This window comes from Pholis gunnellus (genome assembly GCF_910591455.1).
Source record: "Pholis gunnellus genome assembly, chromosome: 15".
In the NCBI taxonomy this organism is placed as follows: domain Eukaryota; kingdom Metazoa; phylum Chordata; class Actinopteri; order Perciformes; family Pholidae; genus Pholis; species Pholis gunnellus.
Window position 1 is genome coordinate 20,559,822 of NC_136542.1, and position 26,691 is coordinate 20,586,512.

Sequence of the window (26,691 nt, forward strand, 5' to 3'; positions counted from 1 at the left end):
AACCTGTCTACTAGCCGTACTTAAAGACTTCCTGATCCATCAGACATCGAAAATAAGAAACGAGCTCAAATAAACAAAAAAACAATCTTTTATATCTTGAGTATATGCATACGACGATAATATCCGTATGACATCTATGCAAAATGAGTGATGTGAGCCTGTTATGTAAAGTTTCTGTCCATCAGTTCAGAGGAAGTGACCTAGCAGAACAGGCAACAGATCTGATAATATGCAGCATCCATGTACTCACACCCTCAGATTAATGGATCAATCCTCATCGAACCACACCAACTCCCTTAGACTGTAGACAACCGAATATTTGTGTTCATGGCCTTGTGACACATTCATACATGTTAGAAGAAAGATTGTGTCCAAATCAGTGTGAATTACTGATGGAGAGAATATCATCTGACCACGTTAAATTTATAGTTAGTAAGTTACACAAGGGAACGTCTTAAGTTTCTGCTCACAAGGTCTGTGGATCATCTCTGGAAAGAGACATTGCTGTTGAGTTTTTCAAATCCTCCATCATGTTCTGCTTCATTTTAGTGCTTATTAGTGAGACTGGGAGAACACAGGAGTCAACACATTGAAGAGAAGAGAATCCATTCATAACTGATACATTCCCTTATTAAATATAATTTGGACAGAAACTGAACCAAAAAACAAACTAAAGGTCTCAGTGAAAAAATGGGCAACAGATACTGATCTTACTCACACACACACATTTAGTTTCAGTCATGCCTTCGTTATAAATGCTTCGCTCTGCGACCGAGGAAAGAAAGGAAGAAGAAGACTTTTTAATACTGGATGACAATACAGCATTTTGTGCATGACAATAAAACTCTTTTTAAATTTCCTCTGCAGCAGTGTGTTACAGTGTGTCGTTTAACAGAACTAAAGCTAATGGTTCAGCGCCAGACGACATGGTGAACGCTTAATGCCAGCAGACATCTGTCAGCTTCACATTTGGGCTTCTACACTGTAACAGATTCCATATAAAACATGAACATGAGGCAAAAGTAAAGGCACGTCAGCTTCCATGACAAAATATAATAAGAGCTGAAACAAACAATAGATCCATTATGAAACACGGTGTATTGTGGGTAGTGGAGTCATTATTACCATGAAGAACAAACTAATATTTTCATTAAATCTAAACGGGTCCAGTAAACAATCAGAACTCATATTAAAGGAAAACTAAACAATCCAAATCATGATCCAGAATTCTAAGAAATGAGTCACTGATGTCAAATGGACATTATAAGACATGTCCAGACATGATCGTGTACGTTTAACACCTCTTTGACAAGTGCTGTGACGTGGTTGAGCAGCAACCAATTTATTTGCCAATTTAGAAACATTGTTCAGAATCCATTCAAAGTCAGGTCCAAGCAACAGACCTTGGATGGATGAACAGAACCAGCATGAACACTGCTGACACAGTGGTAAAAACCTGAGGCACATTGTCATAATACTTTTGATTGGATGTATGGCCAACAAAAAACACACAATACTATAAAGACCATCAGTTATAATGCAGGAAAAGTCGAGGGTCAGGGTTGAGAAGAGTACTGTGACAGTACTTTGAGTTGTCTGCTGCTCATTCAAATTGTCCCAATTCCATTTGTCAGATTAGGGAACAACGGCAAAATGCAAGAGGAGAAACAAAAAGAGTCTTTTTAGATATTGGCACAATTAAAAAGAGAAAAGTTACAGGACTACATAAAGGGAGAGCATAGAGGGAGCATAGATCCCATTGTAATTGTAATCATAATAATTGAAACACTCCCAGTCATGATAATGGTGCGGCCGTAATTCTTAATATTGTTGAATCGATCAAGGTGGTCTGTAAGTAAAGCTATGCTTCCAGCTATAGGGGAGGAGTCAGCAACCTTTCTCATATGAAGTCCTATTTTTCTTTAAATAGTTTCTAATCAGTGTGCCATATCAACATCAAGGTTGACTTTAATGTTTAATGACCTTAATTATTAAGTTTAAATGATGACACCACATGAAAATTGAAATCTTCAACGGATCTGTACTTTCATTCCATCCATACGTGCATGCTGATGAGAGGGCACTAGAATTTCCAAAAAACCCCTCTCTTCCACACTTATTGCCAGTGTGCATTGGTTAAGCTCCCGTGCCTGAGGCTGCCGACCCCTGGTACAGAGCATAGTAGATTATGTGCACTGCAATATAATAATTAAGTGGATGTGTGAAATGAGCTACTCCTCCACTTTACCTCCAGATACTATATGAGTGAACTGTGGAGGGCAAACGGGGAGAAGGGAGAGTTGTTTGGAGGGAATTAAGGCCACAAAGGATGAAGAATAATCATAATCATCAGATAACTAGACAACAATAAAACAACAAAAGATGAGAGGCACTGCGAGTCTCCTCTATCATTACAAGGGTTACACTGATATACAGTATACTGGTTTAACAACATATTCAATCTGATATTGGTCGATGCATTTTGTTAAACGACATATTTGATGATTCATTTATCAAAACCACACTGGATGTCTGTGGTTGGTGCTTCACTTGAACTGAGTGACAATTTGTTTTCATCAAGTTTTGTGCAGCTATGGATGAACACGCCACACTGTCAAGTTCCAAAACCCTGCTCACCAGCGGGTAGAGCCACCACGACGCGGGCTCATCCTGTCAGAGTGTCCGTGAGCGAGACACTGATCCTAATGCTCAGGATGGGTCAAATGCAGAGGTCACATTCCATCTATGTACCGCTCTGTCTATGACGATTGTAATTAAGTTGTTTTTGTTATTGTTCTCAAAATGTAATTGTTTTGGATTTTGGTGAAATTTAAAAGCAATTCATAAATACCGAGCTGATGCAAAGCGGGGCAAAAAAACGATAAAACAGAACATTCAAACCCATCGATCCACAGATCTGACAGGGCCTGATGGATGTGAACCCTTCGCCAAGTTTGTAAACTCATTGTGCGTTTATGTCGGGGAGCGGATGGCCACAGAGTTACCCAAATGCAATGATCGTTTGTCTTTCATCGTGTCTGCGTTCTGTCTTTCCCGTTTCAAAGACCCGCCAGCGTACGCACAGCTGTCATTCACTGTAGGCGGATTTCGCCATCAGAGAGGGTTTCAGCTGCAGAGAAGAGATCAGCAGGGTGTGAACTAGCAGAGCTCCGTGTCACTGTAAACTGTGGTTGTCAGCGGCGGCTGAGGGTGGATGCCGAGCTGCTTCATGTTGCAGGTGCTGGTGAACCTCTCTGACGGCCAAGATGCGCGTGAGCATGCTCTGTAGAGTGGTGGCCTCTAACGGCTGAGAGGTGTACCAGTGGGAACTGTTGAGGTCAGAGATGGAAAGGACAAACAATTAATACAAAATATATACATTTCTCCAAACAGAATTCAAATTCTCGAAACTACTTGTTCACCCTCCACATCATCGAGTCACTTGTGCACATTATAAAAACGGAATAGTCTTACCCCTCAAAACATCTCAGCATTAATTCATTGCATACGTCACTACACTAGACTTTTTTGTTATTGTGTCCTGGATTAGTGCAGGAGTCTCCAACAAACGACAGTAAAAACAGTGAAGGTACAGTACTTTGTTGACAGATTGTGAATCCTGTCCCATCTCTTGCAATCAATAATAAGAGCACTAACGTGAAACTTCGTACTGTTGAAATTGCGATGCGCCATACAGAAAAAGTGCAGCCTCATGTATTTTCTATCATTGTAATCAAAACCTCATATCTTACTGAAAGAATTCTTACAGTGTACACTGCTATACTAAGGCTTAGCATTTTAGCATTCATCTTAGCATCTGGTTTGTAGACAGTGACACAAGGACTTGTCATTCAGATGGCACTGACATGCTTACTTTGGAGAAAGAGACCTCAAAAAGGATTTTGAGCAAGTAACAGGCTTTTGCCGTTAATTCATTGTGTGATGCCGTTTGTACCAATTGTTTTCGAGAAATGCACTTACTGTTTTACAAATACTACAGCTGATTCGAGAAATCTACCAAAGAGAAAAACATAAAGCGATACCTTTGCATGTTGCAAATAGCACAGAAGGTAATATTTTCAGCCCAATTAAATCTTGATTCCTGTCAATGACCTCAAAACAAACACCATTTTATGGGCAAATAGGGTGAATGTGCAGCATATACGAGGGTGGATAGGAAGCTGGTAATAAGCGACACCCTCACCACTGGGTGTCTTTAATGTTAGAGGACTGACTCTGACCTCTGAGTGTGCACAATCTGTTCAGGCTGCAGGAAAAACACGTCAGTTCTTGTCTTCACCGACTCTGGGCTGTTGGGGAGCAAGAGGACAGAGATGAAGCCTTTGTTCAGTTGCTTTGTACGTCTGCTTTCGTCTACAGGTGTGTGTGTGTGTGTGTGTCTTACCATCTAGAGAGGTAGAACTCGTAGAGTCTGACAGGACAGTGTAGAGGGTTGGCGACATTTTCAAGCATCTCGAGGTCCTCTTCCTCTCCCTGTCCCTGTCTTTTTCTGAATCGCTCTAAAAACAAAAAGAACCATCACCATAACACAACATGCTTTTTGGGACAATTTAAAATCCCGGTTTTGGTGTCTACAAATAAGGTGAATCTGATTTATAGAAACAATTTAAGGCTGGTATCAATAGTTTTATTGGTAAAGTCACAGTCACCTGACATTTTGTACTAAATATGGTCCGTGTGAAAATGTAAACTGCTGCTCAAAAGCACAGCAGCACAGACAAACTGCCATCACTACTTTCACTACTTTCATTTAAAAAGACACCCACCTGCGTGGGGCGTGGCCGTGCTGCTTCTGTGGTATCGGAGGTAGTGGACTTTGCCGGCTCGGTTGCAGGGTTTGGAGTGTCGAGTGAAGTTGGTAAAGGAGAGGCTCTGGTGCTGCCCCAGCGTGGTGAAACCGAAGTTCTTGGTGCAGAAGAAGAGCAGTGTGTTGAGCAGCACTATGGGGGAGTAGGCGCCCAGCTGCTTGCACTCCCACAGGTAGGACTCCAACACACGGGAGGAAGCAGCACCGCCTTGAGGAGGAGAGAGGGAGCAGGGAAGGAGCTGAGACTCAAAGTGCCCATAGCAGGCATTCACTGGCAAGGATGCCTGCACCGCATACTGTGATAGGTTTCAACATGACTGGGGCAGGATGAATGAGTGATCAGTGATTTTATATGAATGAATAATGATAGTTAAATATATTAAAATCATAACTGCATAATTAAAGTAGGTTTTGTATGATTAACTTCAGCTTTGTGGGGTCAACCTGGCATAATAGCTTCAAGTTTTGTTTTTGAAAAGGATAACCGTTGTAAGGTTTTGAGACATCCTGTTACATTAAAGCAGCATTAACAGATTCTTTTGTTGGCCACTTGGGAGCAGCGGAACAAGCCGTAAACTCAACACTGAAATGTTACCAACTTATAAAATTGATATGTTGAACCTGTTAGCAAAGTGTTGCATCATTAAACATCCATATTGTCGTTCAACCCATTGTTGGACTTGTTCCGGTACCGACACCGATGCCTCCGATGCAGCCTGAAATGTATGGATCAGGTATCGGCGAATCCGCGAGTCTACGCACGGATCCGATATCACATTATCAAACCATTTTATCATTTAACAGCTCATTTACGCCACACAGGAAAAACAACAACACGTGTCACTTCCTACTCAATCCGTACATCCTGGCCTATCGGTACTGCACACGTGTAAACACACCTTTGCTCAAACTCTCTTTTGTTAGTGCAACAAAAGTTATAAGTGATCTGAATCCATCACGGGAATGTCGGACTCCGCCACAATCAATTAAAACTAGAGGTCATTATTTAAAGAAAATAGACTGAATTGATATTGCAGAAAAAAATCCAACAATAAACAGTATTACAATTTGGGTGTAATGTAATGAAAATCTGAAGGATTATGACTTTATGTCAGTGATCATACCGCTAGGTAGTAGTCTAGGTTTCCATAGTGACAGCATCCCGCTGATCTTGGTAGCAAAGTGACTGTACAGCTCGTCTGTAAAGATGTTCTCTATGCGGCCCTTCATGAACAGATACTGTCCAAAGAGAGGGAGACGGAAAAGAAGGCATCAAAAAGGAACACACTAAAGGAATCAAGGTGTAAACCAGTGACACAATATGTGTGTGTGTGTGTGAGTGTGTGTACCTGCTGTATCCCCAGACAGAGGTAGAAGATGCTGTCTGGGCTGTAGGTCTCTCCATTGGGCCGTCTCACATCTCTGATGAAGTGAGACAGAGCAAAGCTCAGCTCAGCCGAGTCACACTGAAGGACGTCTTCTTTAATATCCACTAGATTAGCTACAGGGGGAGGAGACCACAAAACACAGTATGGAATAACGTAGGTTACACTAGAAGAGATCAAACTGGAATGTAAAGAGAACTGAGGCTCACATTCTCTCGGGTGTTTGTTCTGTTGTTGGACCCAACACCTCCAGGCTTTAACCCCGTACAGGTGGTTCAGTTTGGAGGCTGCTGGAGTCACTACTGCACTGCGGTTCAACGCAGTTCGTCTTCGACCCTGGGTGGATGGAAATGCAAATGAACATTGGGCAGTGTGGGAAATGGTTGATGCGACCGAAAGGTTGACTGTGAGCAGAAAATGCACGTTAGTTAGGCTAAAGTTGGGTGTATTTGAAAAACGTTTGGGTCTATAAATACATGTAATATTTAAAAATATACTCAAATCATAGGACAGGCAGATGCTCTTTGTTAAAACAAGTTCCCTGCAGCGAGAGAATCACAGAGCAGCCAGCAAGACAACTCGTCTGCCTACTAACTTAAGTCAGTAGAATGAAAGGTTATAAATCAGAGGCTGATAACATGCATGAATGAATGAAATACTGCTGAACTATCGGGGGAGTCATACCCGTTTCCGGCTGGAGTAACCTTCTCTTGGTCTCTTCACACCTCTCTGTGGAGCAGATGACTTCTGATCCAACGATTCTGCAAAAAAACACACACAGTTGTCGTGAATATATGTCATCCAGTTTTTTTTGGGGTGCACTTTAGGGTATATTGGCAAGTCCTTAGAAATAAAAAATGTTACTAATCCATTTTCTAAGTTGGATCAAAACAGTTTTCTCTCCTTATAACTTAAGAACAGGTGAAAAAAATTAGGTTTTTCCAGGACAATCTTTCTGAGTTCCTCCATTTTGTTTCCCATCTGTGAAAAGAAATTCTTTACTTGAGTTTATTGTTGTTATACTCATTTCGGCCACAAGAGGCTGAAGTTCTAAATAGGACTAAAGGCATTCATGTTTTCTTCCAGGTGAGTTTGTGTGTCAGCATTTATGTAAATTAAAACTCACCTGGAAGAAAACATAAATGTTTTTAGTTCTTTTTATGTCGTGCAGTAGTGGTGCACTTCAGACCCTTGTGGAATGAGTATTACAACAATAACAATGATTCCCACCAGTTTCAACTTAGAAAGATTATCCCGGCCTATCTAAACACAGGAGAGAAAACTTCCCTGTCAAGGCTTCTATAGTAAGATGATATCTCACCATTCGGGATGTCAGTCTCCAAGTCCATCATTGGAGAGGAGGGGGGTTGAGGCTCAGCACTGGTGGATGGTGTGTCGCTTGTCGTCGTGGTCCCCTCTGGCTCGGTATTGGGTTGGGGATCAGTTGATTCTGTGATGCTCTCTGCACTTACAGTAAGTGGCAGGTCGGCCTGTACTGCTTTTTCAGTCTCCTCATCTTCACGGATTATGGAAGTGACCGCCTCTGACTTCCCGTCTCCATTAAAAGAACTGCTCTGGTCTGCAGCAACAACATAAAAACAGACATAGATGAGGTGAAATTTGGGTAGTTACGCTTTTGATATTTCAGTACTTGGGATTGATTCATGTAGCTAACATAACTCAACTTTTATACGACAAGAGTGCATAAAATATCAGGACAATAAAGCGCCCTCACCTGCACTGGAAACAGGCCCATCTTTCTGTTTTTCTTCCTCCACAGCCACAGGCTCTGACTGGACAGCTGCATCTTTCATGTTCTTCTTCTGTGGTGGTACTACTATGGGTACAGGAACCTGTAGGAAACAGGAGAAACAAGTTTACATTGGCTTTGCTGCGGGAAATACTCAACACAAGGCACATGAATCATTTTGAATTCATAGAATTACTGATGGGACGTACGGGAATGGGCATGGCCATTGGAACAGGTGTGAGCTGGGAGTACATGTTCATAGGCACTGGAATGAAGACCGGTACTGGGACTGGCACCATCAACACTTTCACATTCTCCTCCCCTGCAGAGAAGCTAACTGAGGGCAGAGTCAGAGCTGGAGGAGGGAGGGAGGGAGGGAGGAGGAAACGAGAGGAGAGATCATGAAGAAGAGAGAAAGAGAGAGAGACAGGCAAGAGGAGAAAAGAAGGCAAAGATACAAAAAATGGACAGATTAGGCTCAAACATCAACGTCTCCAAAATATCAAAGTGAAAGAGAAATTAATTTGATATAAGAGGTAAATGAATTGGTGACAACTAACATACGTACTGCTTGTATTGCAATACAATATATTATACTACTATATTCAGTCTTGGAGCTGCATTTTTGAAGCTGCAGAAATGAAGAGAGCAGTTTCTGGGTCATTCTTAAATCAAACTATTACATTTGAGGGCAAGAAGACTTATTTTCATAAAAATTATTTTAAAATACACGCATAAACACATTCATAGTACGGATGGACTAAATGATCGACACCTCATTTTTATCGTCACCACCACGCTCGTTATTTTGATGTGAAAAATCACAATGAATGTAAGACCATGGCTGAGAATACTGATAACCTCCATCTCCAATGACTCCAAATGAATGAATGCAGTCGTGACTTATTGAAGCTAAAATGTTACACATAGAACCTGTGGCACATCAGTGGAGCAGGTCATGACTTCACTAATAACTGGATCTATGTAAAGGAATGTGCAGCCAAACGCATCAAGTTTCACTTTTCAAGGCACCTTTCATTTGGAGAACACATGACCTTAGACTTAAAAAGTGAAACTACTATCCTGAAGATCTACTGACATATCAACAGACTCCAGATGTTTTGGAAGTCACAGCAGATCCCAACTTATTACAAGCATCAAACTGATTTCGTCGTCATTCAATTGTCCATATTGACCTGCCCCTCGTACTGTCTGATTGCAGCGTGCCGGTCCTTTAGTGTGCAGCAGCAGAGCTTTCTGTCACTAGAAACACCTTTATTTGAGAGTAAATCACCTCTGTGGCCATCTATTCTGGTGGTCATATGACCAGTGACACAGTACTTTAGCAGTCAAAAGAGAAGCTTGGCCTGTTTCCTCATCCGTCTGCAGACTGCGTCTGCTTGTAGAGTTCGGTTTTGTCTTTCTTACTTTGGGTCTTGTAGAGTTTATGTCTGGGATGCAGCCATGATTACAACTGACCGCAGCCTTTTGTAACACTGGGACAAATGATTTCAGAGTTACTAAATAATGGCTACTTGATCGGGCAGGTAAAATCTGAGAAATATAACTCACACAGACACACATCGACAAGAACAAAACTGTATTCACAAATTCAATTTATTGACCAATTTATTTGAGTTTAACGAAACCATCCACACTGTTCTTTTAAAAACTAACAAAAAAAGGCAGCTATGCAACATGATTTCGCAATCCGATCCATGTCAGTGTCATCATAAAAATAAAGAATGAATAAAAACATGCCTCAACAGTGGAGAAGTTAAAAAAACACCAACAACGGACAGAAGGCTGCAAAAGAAGTAAAAAGTAAACAATTTTTTAGAGATGCACCACAGGGCTGGAATCAACTCAAGCGTCGCGCTGACTCGCTCCGACAGCAGACGCATGAATTGAAGTCAGCGTTGGTTCATACATACATCACACATTAAAAACATTAAAATGTAGCTTAACAGTACAAATAAGGTAACTGAACATAATTGAATGCCGTTTTCTTCACTCAAGATAATTAAAAAAATTCAAGTGATTGCGGATTTCAGCCTTGTGTGTACCTGCATCTTAAGTTATAGGTGGTGAATGTTACACCATCTCCTCCTCTGGTCAACACGGCAGCACAAATGAACCCAAACTAAATGACCTCCACCTAAGATCATCCACTGGGTCTGCTGCATTTCATTAAGCAGCAGCATCATTAATTCCAGCCAATTGACCCTTAATGAGAGAATGAACTCTAGTATGGTGCCCGCCATCTAGACAGAAGTGACTCAGTTCATTGATACTGGGGGTGAAGATCCCATTTAAAAAAAAAAAAAGAAAAAAAAAATGAGCCAGTTTTACAAGAACTTACAACACAAAGAACTCTTTAATACTGATTCAGTACTCGTGAGTGTTTCATCCAAAGTAGAAGCACATTTAGCAGCACAGTCGCCCGGAGACAGCTCCATGAACCTGCATTTTCTTGTCGGGCACATTTTCACTTAAGAGTTTTAGCATAAATTGTTCCCTGTTGTAAATGGAATATGCTCAGGAGCTTTTTTCAAAAACATATTGGTTTACCTAAACAATGGTATCCCTTTCATGATAAACCTGTACACTGACGTACGGTGTTTTTCCCCCATGAGATGCATCCGGGCGAGTAGGTAGGCACAAGTGACCTGAATAAATGTACGGATCAGGCTACATACTGTAGGACAGGCATCACTACTGCTAGTGACACAGTGCATGACTGTAATGTAAAGTGACATCACATCAAGGGATGCGTTGGAGGTACAAACAAAAGCGTGTGTGTGTGTGTATATAAGAACGCAACATAAATAAAGTGACAGCACAGAACGGTTTACATACATACACAAATCAAGTGAAATGAACGAAACATCACATTCGCATGTTTTAGGACACTTGACAAATGTGCCATGATGTTCATGTCTCATGACACGGGTTAATAAACGAGGTATCTTTACTTGCATGTTACAGCACCGTGTTGTAGGCCAGGGAAGCACTTAAGGAAGTATGTCAATCTAAACTGTTAGTCCATAAGTTACAGATGACTTGCAGTACCGTCACACAAAATAAATACCCTTTGTAGGAAGACGATACACAAAGACAGCCTTGAGACCTGTTCTGTATAAATACTGTCATGTATATTAAAAACACCCAGTTAAGTGAATCACTTCACTGCACCATCAAGTTTGCAAATACACATTCATGTAACTGCTGAAACAGAGGGTATTCTGTGGTTACTGTCAATAAGGTATTGGGTTAAACTAAAACAAGATGACAACCAAAAGGGAGGTTACGGTCACTAAAGTAGTGTAGGTGTGAACACAGCTGGTTAATCCTGTAGTTTAATCTGTTTAATCTTTGTCCACGGTCGGGTAGACGACAACTTCTCACGTCAGCAGGTCAGGAGGCTGTGGAGAGAAAAACTTGGGTGACAAACTCGACCCTCTTAACAAATCAGTTGAATTGACTTGGAAAAAGTACATAAATATCAACAGATCATGCCAGTGCACTGTTGTCGTTTCTATGATTTTAACAGCATTAAAAGGGATATTTTGGATCTTTTGAAGTGAGCTGCATGAGGTACTTATCCGTAGAATATTACCGACAGTAGATGGCAGTCGACACGCCCCCAGTTAGGAGACGGGGGCAACAGCAGAATGTATTTTAGGAACCTAAAAATATGGATCCGTTTTAGTGTATGCTATAATTACAATATTATGCCTTGCTGTCAGTCCTTTCCAATGGGCGAATGAAGTGATTTCATCTACGCTCTCTTCACAGTGTCCAGACTCCTTTGACAAAAACAGTCATTTTACTTTGTCGCTGGTTGCTGGTCTACCGCTGCCTCCAAAGGGCTGTCTGATGGCAAAGTAATGCGTTGAAATTATTCTAAACTGATTGATTGTTTTTATGTGTCTGAAATACATTTAGCAGCTGCCCACGTCGAAAGCAGAACATTGCTTTGCTCCAGAGCTGGTTCTCCTGTTTCTCCAGACGGGGGGGCGTCCCGACCGCCACCTACTAAAGGGAATAAACTGACTATGTTTAAGTACCGCATACAAGCCCACTTCAGAAAAATCGGAGCTATCCCTTTATTTTAGTGACAGTTATTGCAATTTACATGCACTACACACTAAAGAAGACTCCTTGAATAGTGGACACAACTGTGGTACAAAGACACATTTTAAAAACTATTTCATGGTATATTAAAAGTGTTGCTTTATTCAGAAGGCTCACCTTGTGCTTCCGGTTCAGGAGCTGTTTTGTAGATCAGTCTGGTGTGGTAGAGTTCAAAACAGGGCACAGGACAGAGGCTGGGCTCTCCTGAACACGTCTTACAGTAATACGACGTCTGCCTCCTCATTGTCCCACTCTTCTGCTCACAATGCTTTGTTTCTGAGTGCTCCCCCTCTTTGCTCTCCCCGTCCTTCGTGTCACACGAGTTTACTCCCTTTGCCTCCTCCGACTCTTCTTCCGTTTTCCTCACTGACTCTTCTTCCTCCTCCGTCTTGGGCTTCTTCTTCTTTCCCTCCTGCTCCTCTTCCTCCACTTTCCTCCTCTTGTGTTGCGAGCAGACCTTGCAGTCAGAGTCGGTCTCCCTCCTGGCCAGGAAATGGCGGCCTGTCAGGCGCGCTGGCACGCCGTTACACGGCTGAGTTTCTCCCTGAGGTTTTGGCGACGGCGCTGGAGATGTGGATGTTTCCGCAGATGGGTGGTCAGGTTGCGAGGAGCTATCTAGCAGAGCTGGTGCAATTATTGAAACAGCTAGTTGTGAACAACGGATAATTGAATGAACCAAAAAAAAAAATGAATGACAATATATTAGATGGTGTATAGGGTTGTGACAAACACCCTACAAAAGGCACACCGGCCATGGCCAGAAGGAAAGTAAGCTACTTTAACAGTGCTATTAAGACTAGTTATTACAGTATTATTAATGTTATTACGAATGTTTGCTGTGGGTATTAGCAATGACTGATACCGAGTTTGTAAATTTAGCACCGTTAGTCTTGACCACTTTCATCTTTAACCATTTTTTTATCATAAAAATGTAGATTATTATCTTCGTCATGGCAGAAAAGGTCAATATTAGCCCAGTATATCACAGACTTTCTTGTGTGGACTGTGAGAATAAAACAGCTCAATATCATATCCCACAAAGCAAGTTCAAAGTTTTTCTTTGCTTTTGTGACAATTCACCTTCTTGATTCAAACTAACTTATCTGATATGTGTCATAGGACACATAGCAACTGCCTCATAGTGAAACCTAACCCTCCAAAACCACGAGCTGTTTGGTTTGACCAACGCAACACAAGGAGATGTTTGTGAGAGATTTTTCTCTCACAAACATCTCCTTCACTCTGATGGTGCTGAGGATTCAGCACCATCAGAGTGTGTAGAGACACAGGGAAAAACAAAAATTGTATGCAAGCGTCAACATGATCCCAAGATCAATTTTAAATAGTTAATGAATAAAGTTAAAGTTTCAAATGTCTGTCTGAACAGTGTGCATTAAGTAGACGACATGCACACCTGGTATTTGGACACTGTAGTGCATTTTACAGTCAAACTGCTGGATGGCCCATGCACCATGTGAAACGTGCGCACCTAAATCCGGCTGTGCAGCCCGTCTGAACAAGGTGGAACACGGCTGAACTACCCAACTTGTTTGAGTGGGGTTTTTTTTGTAGTTACCTGCTAAATCATCGAAGGGTGTGGGCAGCTGGCACATGCTCTCTTGGTCCATGGTGAAGGGCCGACACAGAACAGACTTATTCTTCATTTGACGGCGACGGGGCATTGGCACTCGCATGGCATCAGTCTGAGTACTGGCCTGGAAACAGACATCAAATAGAAACTAGTAGGTCCGATCTGGTTCTTAATCAGAAATATGCTGCATTAGATTGTGTCTTAAATCTGAACAGTTCTCATATTATAACTATTATAACATTTACAAACAAATTTTTGAGTGAAGATCTACAGTTGGATGTTAACCAGAAACACACACACACACGCACACACACACACACACACACGCACACACGCACACACGCACACACGCACACACGCACACACACACACACCGTACATGGTCTAGGTTCTTGCCATCAACGTTGGAGGTTGGAAGTGCTCCTAGAGAAGAGGAATAAAAACAGCACTGCATTAAACCCCACTGTGAGTAGGGCATACCATGAATGTAGGAAAACAATCGACTGATATAACTAACCAGTAAGAGCAGTATCTGCTGACACACTGGGCTGACAGGCAGAGCCGTTGGCCAGTGACACGACATCAGCGATGACAGGGTTCATCTTTGAGGAATGGTGGGGCTGTGTTGGAGCTGGATGAGGAGAGAAACATACCGAGGTTAGAACACTTTTGGTAGTTTACATGTGAGATAACTGCTTTTTTTATTTTGTCCCCCATCCTCTTCTCACTGGGTGCACTCCATATCCCGACTGACATGGTGCCAGTTTATCTATTTATCGGGCTTTGGTAGGTTTTAAATCAGAACCGGACTGCAGTTGGTGGTTTTTTTGGTTGCTGACAATCAAATTAATCAAACCACTCCCACACAGTCCCAATGTTCAATTCTTCAAATAAATAACGTATTGTTTTCACTTCTTTATTTGATCCCATTAGACATTTGCCTGAAATTGTCATTACTAGCATATGAACTCTTGAGTTAGGGTCACGTTGACCTCTAATCCGTTCGACCTTCCAACCAAATTTGTAGAAATTCCTTCCTGAGATATCACTTTCAAGAGCATGGACCATACGGATTGACGTACCTACGTATGTACATGTACGGCAGGTACACTGCTACTCAACATCATACTGTACAACACCGATGCAGTAACACAATTTACCAAACGGTGTTTGTGGGGCCGTTCCAGTACCGGTACTGCTGGTGTGCTGGCTCGTCTCAAAATGCAGGTAGCAGTACTGCAGCAGGCAGGGCAGGTTGCAGAAATTACGGACTGAACCCAAACACTGCAGCTTCTCAGCCATATAGCCCTGTTTCCGACAACCATCACATCGACCCATCTGGACGGGAGAGGAAGAGCAAGAGGGAAGAAAAGAGAAGATGTAGAAAGAAAAAACAACCATAACCACGTTGAACACACAGTACGGCAGTCCCCTTGGTTCAATGGCTATCAATGTACAGTGGAATGGGACACCTGTCTCCTTACCCCATAGTAGAGCACAGTGTACTGGGACATGCAGTGGGGTCTACAGAACTCCTCCATCCTGCCTCCGTAGTGGCTGTGCAGCATCTTCTGGTTGATGCCGGAGCAGTAGGTGCAGGGACGCCAAGGATGATCCTTGTTACGGGATGTCAGGTCGTGTTTGAAAAGTTGCTTACAGCCTGGAACAGAGGAAGGATGGGCCTTATATTATTTTAATTACAGTATTACAAATACACATTTCAGCCCACAAGTCCAATGACACTGAATAAATGTGTTATTTAGATTTAGATGCAGGTTTAGTATTCATCTAAAAAGTATGGAAGGTCAGAGTGGCAGTTTGTCGTGATTAGTTTTGCAAAGATTGGAACCACTAGCAATAATCAGACATTCTGCATTTTCAATAATACAATTAAATAAGCAGATGTTTTTGAAGTGGGTTGCTTGAGGTGCTTGAGGTAGATGGTGGTCGGCCCAGTTTGGAGAACCTGACAGGAGTACCAGCAATGTACTGCTGTAAACGCTGCTTTAGCTCGTCACTTATTATTATTATCTCCACAAGGAGGATAATGCAGTCAGAAGAGTGTGTGCTTCTGTGATTGAGTGTCTACTGCTGATCTCGCATTCTGCTGCAGCAAACTGCATCATTTTCGGGGAGCCCAGTTATAGCTGCGTGCGCAAGGGCCTCTCATGGTTGTGGTGACTCACTTTCTTAAACACCTTTCACTGCCCGTTTTATAATCGACTGCCTGCGAACTCACTACTCTTGACCGGCAGGTGCCGCTAGCGATGACACAGCCGAGTACATCTTAAATCCCCCCCATCCACTACTCTGCGCCCAGAGACACAGTGGGGGGAAACATTAGTGTGTTTGGCTAACAGCTAACAGAACTACCAGTACACACACACACGCACACGCACACGCACACACACACACACACACACACGCGCACACACACACACACACACACCTTGACGCAACTCAGCTACGCAGGCAGAGAGCTTAGTGAGTTTCACTTTGTTTTGGCGAGAGTGTGCGATGTGTCTTAAACGACGACTTTGAGCAGATTGCCTGCATACGTCGCCGTTTGTTTTTAAGTTTGAATGAAGTGTGTTTTACGGCGCCTTACAGGTGCCTAGACGGGGGGGGGTTAGCCATTTGTGGGCTGTACTCGTTCAATCACACAATACAGCAGTGGTCGTTGCAGACACACCTGGCGGGGATCGGTTGATCTACTCAGTGCACCTTTTTTGTTTGTGTTGCTGTGTGACTTTTGTGTTTTAAAAGAGATAGTTAGGATTGAAACTGATTGAGTTCCTGTGCTCTGCGAGGTAAAATCGCTGTGTTTTGTCAATGGAGTCTTGTAGCTTTGAAGAGAGCATAGAAGGATATAGAAGCTTCAGTTCCCTGTGGGAACGGGTGAAATTATAATAAACATAGCGCACACTTCAACTGATATTGATTTCTTTAGGTGCCTAAAATAAGTTTTGCTGCTTCCTGCCCAAAGAAGCACATTAGTTAGCTTTCATGCTGGTATTCCTCTCCGTTTCTCCAAACCGGGGGCGTGCCAACCGCCATATACTGTAGGTAATACACCGTCGATGGAGAAGTACCTCATACAAGGCTATAATTCTTCCACAGAAGCGGCAGGAATAACGATGTCTAAAGGAGCAAAAACGTGTCTACTCACTTTCACCGCAGAAGATCAAGTCTTGTTGGTTATAGCTGATGGTGTCAAAGAGCACTTTCTCCTGTTTACAGAACTCACACACAATCAGGATATTCTTCTGGGTTTTATACTGCTCACAGCACGTCCTACTGCAGAACATAGAAATATGACCCTGAAAGAAAACAATTAGCATTGATATCATCATCATCAGAGTTAGTTGATGAGAGTTACATTCATCATGCATAAGGGTCCGTATATACTTAAGAGTCAGCATGGGAGCTGTGTTCCTTACTTGGTGACTGAGTAGCAGCGGCTTCACGTTGAACCGTTTGCTGCACTGATGGCAGGTCAGCTTAGAGGTGTCACTGGGCCCGCCCTCTGCTGGTTTCAGGGGCTGACCAGCAGGTGCTCTGGCCTGGGCTTGCCCTGGGATAGGGGGCGAGGACATGGCTGGGTAGGGAGGCACCAGTGGGGGCACTGAGGTATGACTGGGATGGTGGCTCTGGTAGGGGACTGAAGATGGGTGGTCCTGAGGGATGGGAGGGACTGAGCTGGCTCCTGCAGAGGGCCCTGGTTTTGGGGCATCTCTGAGGGAGGGGTCCCTGAGAATGGAGGTTCCATTGATAAGGTCCGGCTGAGAGGTGGCCCCGGACTTCTGTGAGGACGAGGCGAGAAAAATAACAGCAATGTCAAACCCACAAGACGACAAGGCTTAGACCGACAGATGTTCCATCAACAACGTTTGTTGGATACCAAAAAAGTTGGTATGCTGTTGGTGCCTTTACCCTGTATACGGAAACACAGTCATAGGAGCAGAAGTTACGAATGGTGCCGTCCACCATGGCCAGATGATACTGAGGAACAGCTGACACCTTGCACAGGCAGCAGGGAAATGCAGCACCTACGGTGAAAAGGGTCAAATAAAAAGTAAAGTAAGATCAAACTTTATTCATCTTGAGGTGAATTGTTGTGCAGTAGTTGCAATATAAGAGTAGGAAAGAGTGCAAATAATAAATATATAAAGTCTCAGATAACAATAAGGTGCAAATTGAAAATACATACTATATATATATATATATATATATAAATAAAGTAAGGTGGCACCTGTAATGTTTTGAATTCAATAAATCCTTAATATTAGTATATTTATCATGAACCAGGAAGGAGACTGTTGTGGCATATATCATCTAAACTTGGCACACGTACGTACGTACGTATGTGCGTGCGTGCGTGCGTGCGTGTGTCCTTACCAGTGAGGATGTGTCGCGGTGGTCGACTGCGTTCCACACAAGCAGCTGAACAGTACAGCTGGACTTTGCCCCTTTGGTCTCGTTCCATGATGGTGAAAGACACTATCGCCACTTTGTGACAGTAGGCACACTCAACAGTCTTTCTGCAATTCTACGCAAAAACACAAATAGAATTCAAGAGGTTTGCATTTGCTTGACAAACATGAGTGCCGTGTGCGATTTCTGATGTTATGTGATTTGTGGGTCATTAACACTCACGTCCTATTGCCACTTGGAGCCACGAATATGACAACATGTTAAGTAGAGCCTAAGTCAGTGGTTCTCAAAGTGTGTGAGGCATGACGGGTGAAAATGTGATGCGGAAGTGATGTTTTGACGCCGGAACGGTAAACAAATGGGCTATCGCAATGTTGTTCGTTCAGACAGAAAGTCTAAATGAGGTAAAGCCCTCCGACGATGGCTACTTTGCTCATGGGTTCACAGTGGAGAGGAGGAGAGACCAGTGTGTATTTTATCTCTGACAACTTTGGCAGCTGACTTACACTTCAAGCATGTCAGTAAAAAAAGCGGTTGGATAAACTCTAAGTGGAAGCTACGTTTTTCTAGTTGCACGTACGAAATGAATAAAAGAAAGGTCAGAGGAATGTTCATGATCTTAGTGGTATTTCTTTTTTCTCCCTCCAAAGGTTTCTCCGTTGAAAAGTTTAAGAACCACTGGCCTTAATGTTCATCATACATGTTCCTGCCATAAATTCTGAACAATCCTTATTTAAAAAAAAGCATACCTGCTTGTAGGTGCTAATACAGGTGGGACCACAGAAGTTGAGCTGAGATCTGTCGATTGTGAGCATCTGACAGGAGCCTGAGCTGCTGCTACAGTAAAGTCCGCAGCCTTCGCAGCAGTTCATTGCTAGGTGCCGCATCTTGCGCCATGTTACAAAGCAAGCATCACTGCAGAGTCTGTGCAGACGGCCTTGATGAGTGACCTCATGCTCGATCTGCTGCGAAGATGATAAGAGTCGAACACAAGGAGAAGAAAGAATTAGACCGTAAAGACACAGAGAACCGTGGTAATTACTGCCGACTTGGCTTCTTAACAAAAATCTGCCGTTACTGTAAAATCTGCCTTTTGTGTCTCTTACCCTATTAGAGACTCTGCAGACACTGCAAACGGGTTTGTCAGGCGGTCGCTCCACTGGTTTCTCAGGCGGCTTCTCGGGCTTCCTCTCTAGTCTTTTATCAGGAATCTTGTCAGTCTGTTTCTTCTTGTGTCTAAAGACGGACAGGCAGAACTGGCCACAGAAGTTAATGAAGGTGTTGTCGTCTCCTGGAATCGTGATCATGTCCCTGGGCTGAAGGATCTCCCTGCAGAGAGACACGCACAAGAGGTAAATACAGTAGTCAGGTTAGGGGATGGAACGTACTAAAGAGGCAAACGAGGACGAAAAGTTAAATATTGAGTTAGAATTAACATACATTATGCATTCACGCAATAGTGTCAGCAAGTTTATTACCTCAACAAAACTTAAGAAGTCGGTATGAAACCGTTTGTTTTTTGAGTCATGCGGAAAAATATATGAATATATAATGAAACTTAAAATTACTAAAACTGAGACAATCACTTGTCACAGTGAAATAATGGCCACACACACACACACACACACACACACACACACACACACACACACACACACACACACACACACACACACACACACACACACACACACACACACACACACACACACACACACACAGTTTTTTTTATATGTACAGTATATAGGATTTAGGGATTCTACATGTGCCCCAATGAACACACAATTTCTCAATGAGGCCACCATAGAATGAAATGGTCATACAGTAAATAAAAAAACAAAAAAAACAAATGCAGTGATCCACAAAAGCTTTATTATAAACTTAATCAAAAGCTCTTGTGGTCAGCAATATGGTGGAAATATCTTGCTGTCTTGAGGCAAACTTTACTCTCCCATATTTGTCGGTTGCAAGACAACACCCTAAAATACATACATAGTTTTGATTTGAAGCAGGAATGCACAGTTTGACCGCGAGTGTTTCCATGTGCTAAATGAATAAGACTCATATAAGCCAACTGCCAGCTTATGTCAGCTAAATGAAGGCCTGATTTAAGTTCATACTGATGTCAAGTGGAAACAAAGATGCACCTGTTGCACTGGAAACAGGACCGGTTCTTGTTGGCTGCAGGCAGGTGGCCGGTCAGACAGACCGTGGAGCAGAAGAGCTGCGTGGAACCTTTTCTTTGGAATGCTGTTTGGCCTTTCAGCAGAACCTACGGCCATTTACAAAACCATGAGACATTAAACTAACAAGAAATAAAACCCTACATCACTGCCAAAAGCCCCGACACATTAAAAGGGATATCTGCTCATCATGTGATTAACAGATCGGATCAATATAGTACATATTGCAATATTCCATGTCAATTACAATGCATAGAACATGATTGGTGTCCACTCTTTAACTTTTCACAGTAATAATAGTTATTCCCTAATAATATGCACATCTATGCAGAGGGCTCTTGTTACGCAGGACTAAGTTACACCAGTACCTTAGAGCAGCCACTGCAGCGAACGCTCCCAGGAACGGAGGGCGGAGGTGGGCGGGGGGGTGCTGGTACCAGAGCTGGTAGTGAACTTTGGACCGGAGCTGGTGGTCTGAGAGGGAAGGGAGCCATGGCTTGTAGGACAGCACTTCTACCTGGGATAAAAATGGTCGTCGTAGGGGGAGCTGGGACTGCTGCTGGGACTTGAGTGGATAAGAGGGGAAAGGATGGTAAACAAGAAGAAATAGAACTCTTTTGATCACTTTTAATAATAAAACACACACGCATGGTAATTGTGCAGTTCTGATGCATTTGCTGCAGACAGATGTATCTGTTGAGCTTTTCTGGTGAACTGGCTTGTTACGCGTGTCTGAGTGGCACGCGTAACAAGCCAGTGGCACTAATGGAAGGTGGAAGCAGACAGTAGTTATTTGGCTCAAACAAAACCACTGGTATGGTCCTTTAATTGTGGTCAAACTAACCCAAAAGCTCTTGCCGGCAATAACCTAACTGCCCACAGCATTTTCTGTTCATGCTTTGAAGCCACTGACTTTGACCAACAACCCACATTAGTTTCCTGCTCATGTCTCTTTCTTATCTACCTGACAAACATGAACACACATGGGCACAAAACGACCACGACAAAACATAAACTCTGATGTTCAAATGAGAAGAAATAGGTCACAAAGAAACAAATAAGAGAACTCACCAGAAGGGGATGTAAAGGTGTTCCCTCCACCTACAGAGTAGACGGAGCTGATCCTCAGCTCCTCCTGAAATGAGCACACATCAAGATATCAGATTTGGTTTAATTGGGCCTTGAAGACAACAAGACTAGTTTCTGTATTGCTATAAAAACAGTCTACAATTAGTAACAATCAGCACACAGTATGAGCTGTCAGCAGCTTCAATCCAAATAGACCATTCGCTTCTGGTGAAATCCTCTCCTATTATTACATATGGAAATTAAAAATCTACACATACTGAACATAAACAGCTGATCTCTCCCCACACCTACCTCCTGATTCTCCAGCTCCTCTTTGATCTGTCTGATGGAGCTCTGAGGCAGTAAAGCACTGTCGTAGCCCTCATCGATTGGCTCATCTTTAATATTGATTGTAGTAGGCAATGGGGGAGTACTGTCCTCCATCGGAAATGCCTCTGACCTCTGAAATAATAAAGAGTATTTATAATTACCTGCTGAAGGTTCAAAGATTTTAGAATTGCAGTTGCATGACAATCTTTCCAGATCCCTACCGCTCCCTCCTGGCTATCTTCAGTCTCCTCTGTCTGGTTCAGGACGCCTCCATCTGACAGAAGGGTAGAAAAGAAAACAAATAGAATACATAATGTAGAATAAAATAAGAGAAACTAAGCAAATAAAGATTCCATTTTCATGTGACGACACGAGAACTTGAACAGTTTAGTTATATATGCTGAGAATACGAATTTAAAAATGTGTAATGAAGAAATGTACAACCAGAGCCAATGGTGCCACCACAGAGCACAAACTACATGTGATGACTAGACAAAGTCACTTAAAAGGCCACTGCAGTCCTTCATAAAGATGACAGACTTACAAAAGACAGATTTTAAGAAAAAGATTGAACATTAACGCAGAGGTCAAGACATCTCGACTTATGTTGCATTCCGTTTGAACTGGGAAGGCGGACCAAGTACTCAGGTGAAAATGTCAAACTGGAACGCCGTCTGAACTCGCAGACGAACCACACCAGGCCTCAAAAAACAATGGCTGCTCATCAACAGTAAAAAAAAAATGCTGTCGCAATATGCTGTTTATTAGCACTCCTGTCCCACTAAATCAGTCATACTTATAATACTGTCCAACTCCTATCTGTGACCATGTTGCTATGAACTAGTATGGCTACTAATAGCAAACCCCACTGAGTTTTTGGGCTTGTTGTACTCGGGTGTGACGTCTTTCCAAGCTTCTAATTCCAGTTTATGAGATAAATAGAATGCTCAAGTCTCGAGTATAGGTCAAGCCCCCTCCAAATACTGGACCATACATTGGCCATAATAAAACTCAATTGTGTCTTTCATGAGACCCTCCCTGCCTGGTTAATGCCCATTTCTTCCAAAGCTCTAATAAACCTGGTGCCATCACAATGATATCATCAGAGCCACAGAGGACATTATAGAACTGTGTTCACAGGCTGAACAGCACTCTCTGTGACAAATGAACTGAACTCAATGTGTAAAATATGGCATTAGTGAGCAATCTTGTCCTTTACAACCGTCTAAATTCTCTTGTGCATGCAGCTTTCTTTACCTCGGCTGTTTTCAGGTGTGTGGTCCTTTGAGGAGTGAGAGGTATTAGCAGACTCTGTGCTCCCTTCCCTCTCCTCCTCCTCCTCCTCCTCCTCCTCCTCATCCTCCTCATCTTCCTCCTCCTCTTTGGGCTGAAAGGCAGAGGGTTTGCCTGGATTTGCGTTGTTTCCGACTCTTGTTTTGACTGCTTTTCGGTTTGCCTTACCTACATTAGCATCCTCCAGGCTGTCCAATGGCAGGGCAAAGTGCCAGTCTTCATCTTCTTCATCTTCCTCCTCTTCTGGCCCAAACGCAGGAAGGCCATCTAGTGCGTCATCACATGCGGCCCCTCCACTTCCTCCTCCTCTTTCGTTAGCTCCCATGGTAAACGAGGAGGGTCGGACAGTGGAAGGGGAGGAACTGCGAGGAAAGGATGACTCTCCCACCCCCTCATCCATCTTTTCTTCTTTACTGCTGCCGTTGCTATCCTCTTCTACCGGTTGTTGTTCCCCTTGTCCTGAAGTTTCTTCTACTACCTTTGTCTCGTCCTCACCTCCACTCCGGGAAGAGCTGGCAGAGCCCCTGGAGGAGTCAGCAAAGTCTCCAAGCCCCATCACTTCGTCAAACACTCTGGACAGGCGCTGCTCGTGCTGTAGGGAAGAAAAATGTTTGGGAATTCCTGTTTAGCACTCAAAGAAAAATGCATATTCATCTTCAATTCCTCACTGTCAAACCTAATAAATGCTTAAACCTCAAAGTAACAAAATATTCATTATTGAGAAACTGTTACCCCAACTATAAATACTATAGCTGCAACTTTATCTTCAAAGATTTAATAAACAAGTCACACACTTCTTTACTCAGACTCATTTAAGGAAGAAAAACACCTGATCATCTGTTTTTACATTTTTCTATTTAAACTAAAAACCCATCTAGTCTGGCTTCATTGTAGTGTTTTACACTTTTTTGTTTTTTATTTAAAATTACTTAATACATCTTATTACAAAAATATAATTTTTGTATTTCTCATTTTATTTGGCTTTCATTTTTTAAGTTATTCAAAGTTGTATTATTATTATTACTACATCATTTGGTGTGCATAAGTGTCTTCATCTTTGCATCTGTTCCTCTCAAATAGAAAAACATAAGTTAATTGAGCAATTCATGTTTTATAATCACATCACAACTATTATTTATTTTTAACTTAATGAACCAGATCGTGAAATGCCCCACAAACCTCCAGCTAATCTCATCTCAGACAACAATGTTTACCTCTTTGTCAGCTGCAGATAGTGAGGGACATTTGTACATCACAACTGTACTTTTCACTTCAAATTAAGCACTGGGCAATGGAAAGCTAAGCACTGGTGTATCTACGGTTACTTGTAACATCAGTGGTTACATTTGAATTAAGGCCTTTGTAGACCTTTATCTTTTATGTTTTTGTCGTAGCGGGAAGAGCACAGCTGGATCTAAATCACACAAATTATGGCTCTGCTCCATTTAACAGCCATGTCACAGACACAACATGCACAATACCAGGGATGTGTTGGTGCAGCCACCTTTAATGTTGTTGATTACATCTGTGCTGTTCTTGTTATCGTATGTCAAAATGCTTGTCACAGAATAAGGTATATTAGTGTAACTACTGCATACAGTGAAGGTCTATCTTCATCCACTATAGACATGAGTGCCAAACAAGTGCCTTTACTACACACAGACAGCCTCCAATAACAAACCCATTTTAGATACAAATGGCTGGAAAGCCAAATTCAAGCCATCACCATCACATAAGTAATAACACAAAAGAGTGCTATCAGTGTCTTGCTATTATGGATTCTAATGACACAGGCCGAATGCTGTCCGGTGTGGAGAAGGCGTCCCACCAAACCCATTCAAAATTCATCAAATGTATCGCGTCCTGGCACACTTGTAAACGTATACAGACACACTCACCAAGTGATCCAGTGAGACAGCTTAGTAGTTGCTGGAGTTTGAGTAAACATTATATTTAAGTAAGTGACTCGCATGCCAACACTTAAATTCAATAAAATATCCACTTTTGATTGTTCGCAGCAGCCCTCCGCGATGCAACCTTTGTGGAACCAGTCATCAGCTGCACAGCTGCGGTGCTGGATTAACAACTGCTCCTGGGGTTCATCGGAAGACCTGCGTCATATCCTATGGAATATGTTCGTTTTCACATCATCAAGTCGGCCGGCTGTTACAGGCGCAGCTTGGCGTGGCGGTGTGCATCAGTGCAGGGTAGCAGCGAGCGTTCGTAACGTTAGGCTAGCGAGCTAACGTTAGCTTCAATGTGCACATCCCGACCAGAAGCTAGCCCACTATAACGGAATGTCCTGTAGATATCAGAAAACCAATTTAGCTTACCGTTTGGGGGTTGCTTTGAATATATTATGTTTATATTCCTTACCTTTAATCGTTTAAGTCTAAATTCCTCCGACTCCGCCATGTTTTAATTATGCTGCAGACGCCGTGCTTCCAAACACCCACCCTTCTCGGGTTATGGCTTATGTACGCAAGCAGCAGCTAACAATACTAACAAAAACAATGCTGCTGTAAACTCACTGAAGAGACATGGTCACTTTAAGTCAGCTAACGCCAGCAACGTTAGGTGAAGCACCTGTCGCACAAGTTAAACACCTAATGATTTTGGATGCAACTTACTTTAGAAACATGTTAACGTTACATATAAATTGGCCAAAGGGCCAGTTGTAGCCTTTAGTGGCATCTAGCGGTGAGGTTGCGCATTGCATCCAACTGTATCCCCCCCCCCCCCCCCCCCCCCCCCCCCCCCCCGCCGCTTCCAAACTACTGTCCAAGCGTGAAGAACTGTAGAAGAACCTACGGTGGCCTGGTTCAGCAGAAAACTTGCAACTTCGGCGTTACTCTGAAAACACGTGTCCCTCCTCAGCGATTTCCATTTACGAAAGGCCACACCATATAATCCTGGTTTTCTGCTTTTGTTTCTTCATATTTGCGCTTCTTTGACAGCGAGGGTTCACGCTCCTTTGCTTTTTCTTGTGCTAAAAAATAAGTATGAACCTCCATTTGTCAACATTTGGGTTCTCAAACTTTTCAAAACACAAAATGCGTAGCCTGCACCAGCAACCACTTAATACTATTGTTCTTCTTCTTCGCCTTCCAACCGGTTCATTCATGCAGACACTTCAATGTAAACGTCAAAGGCCCTGTTTGGAACCAGTCTTTAGTTTGTCCGTTGTGGGACACGGTAGAAACATGGCTGTGCAACATGGCGGGCTCCGTTGAAGAGGGCCAGTTTATCTCTCTTGTAGATATGAAAGGCTCATTCTAAGCTAGCAAAGGCATAACGAATCAGTTTCATGCGATTAATGTTATGCACTAATGAAAACAGAATAAACATTATTTAATGTCTGCCAATATATCCACTTACTCAGACACACTGGTCCTTTAAATATAAAGACGACGAAGAAGAAGAAGGTGGGGAAGATATAGCGTTACCGTATTTTTGGGTGGCTCTTCTTCGTCTTTTGCTCTTGGCATGTTAGGAAGTTGTCAGTGATGGTATTTTGCTCCTGCTAAACTGATACTTATGTTGTACAAGCGTAGACTTATTTTAGAAATGCCTAATTACTTTTCTAGTCCTCCCATGTAGACCACCACATTACTAACCCCGCTTTTTCAAATGCTGTCTTGAAAAAATACGCCCCACTATATTCGCTTCAATACGGTAATTCCAGTTTTGAA

The 26,691-nt window shown here is 42.6% G+C and overlaps 1 protein-coding gene across 2 annotated transcripts; it reads right to left on the bottom strand.

The window, feature by feature from the left end:
- Positions 1-698: 698 nt before the first annotated feature.
- Positions 699-26,598, bottom strand: LOC306707354 (zinc finger MYM-type protein 4-like). 2 transcript variants are annotated; one of them, XM_079174747.1, is made up of 29 exons: positions 26,446-26,598; positions 22,964-23,591; positions 21,928-21,980; positions 21,689-21,838; positions 21,380-21,443; positions 20,677-20,873; positions 20,273-20,397; positions 19,232-19,454; positions 18,875-19,090; positions 18,090-18,240; positions 17,625-17,740; positions 17,132-17,494; positions 16,861-17,011; positions 15,176-15,351; positions 14,852-15,029; positions 14,209-14,322; positions 14,071-14,114; positions 13,677-13,815; positions 8,173-8,318; positions 7,949-8,066; positions 7,535-7,792; positions 6,898-6,974; positions 6,423-6,549; positions 6,178-6,329; positions 5,953-6,067; positions 4,788-5,036; positions 4,406-4,520; positions 4,242-4,310; positions 699-3,329 (listed from the first exon to the last, which is right to left on the bottom strand). In XM_079174747.1, the coding sequence occupies exons 1-29, from the start codon at positions 26,485-26,487 to the stop codon at positions 3,176-3,178; spliced, it is 4,710 nt and encodes a 1,569-aa protein (XP_079030873.1). In that variant the 5' UTR covers positions 26,488-26,598; the 3' UTR covers positions 699-3,175. The 2 variants fall into 2 exon arrangements, 1 of the variants encoding a protein (XP_079030873.1); XR_013767419.1 differs by lacking the exons at positions 699-3,329; positions 4,242-4,310; positions 4,406-4,520 and having other exon boundaries at positions 4,932-5,036; positions 5,450-6,067.
- Between the last annotated feature and the right edge of the window lie 93 nt (positions 26,599-26,691).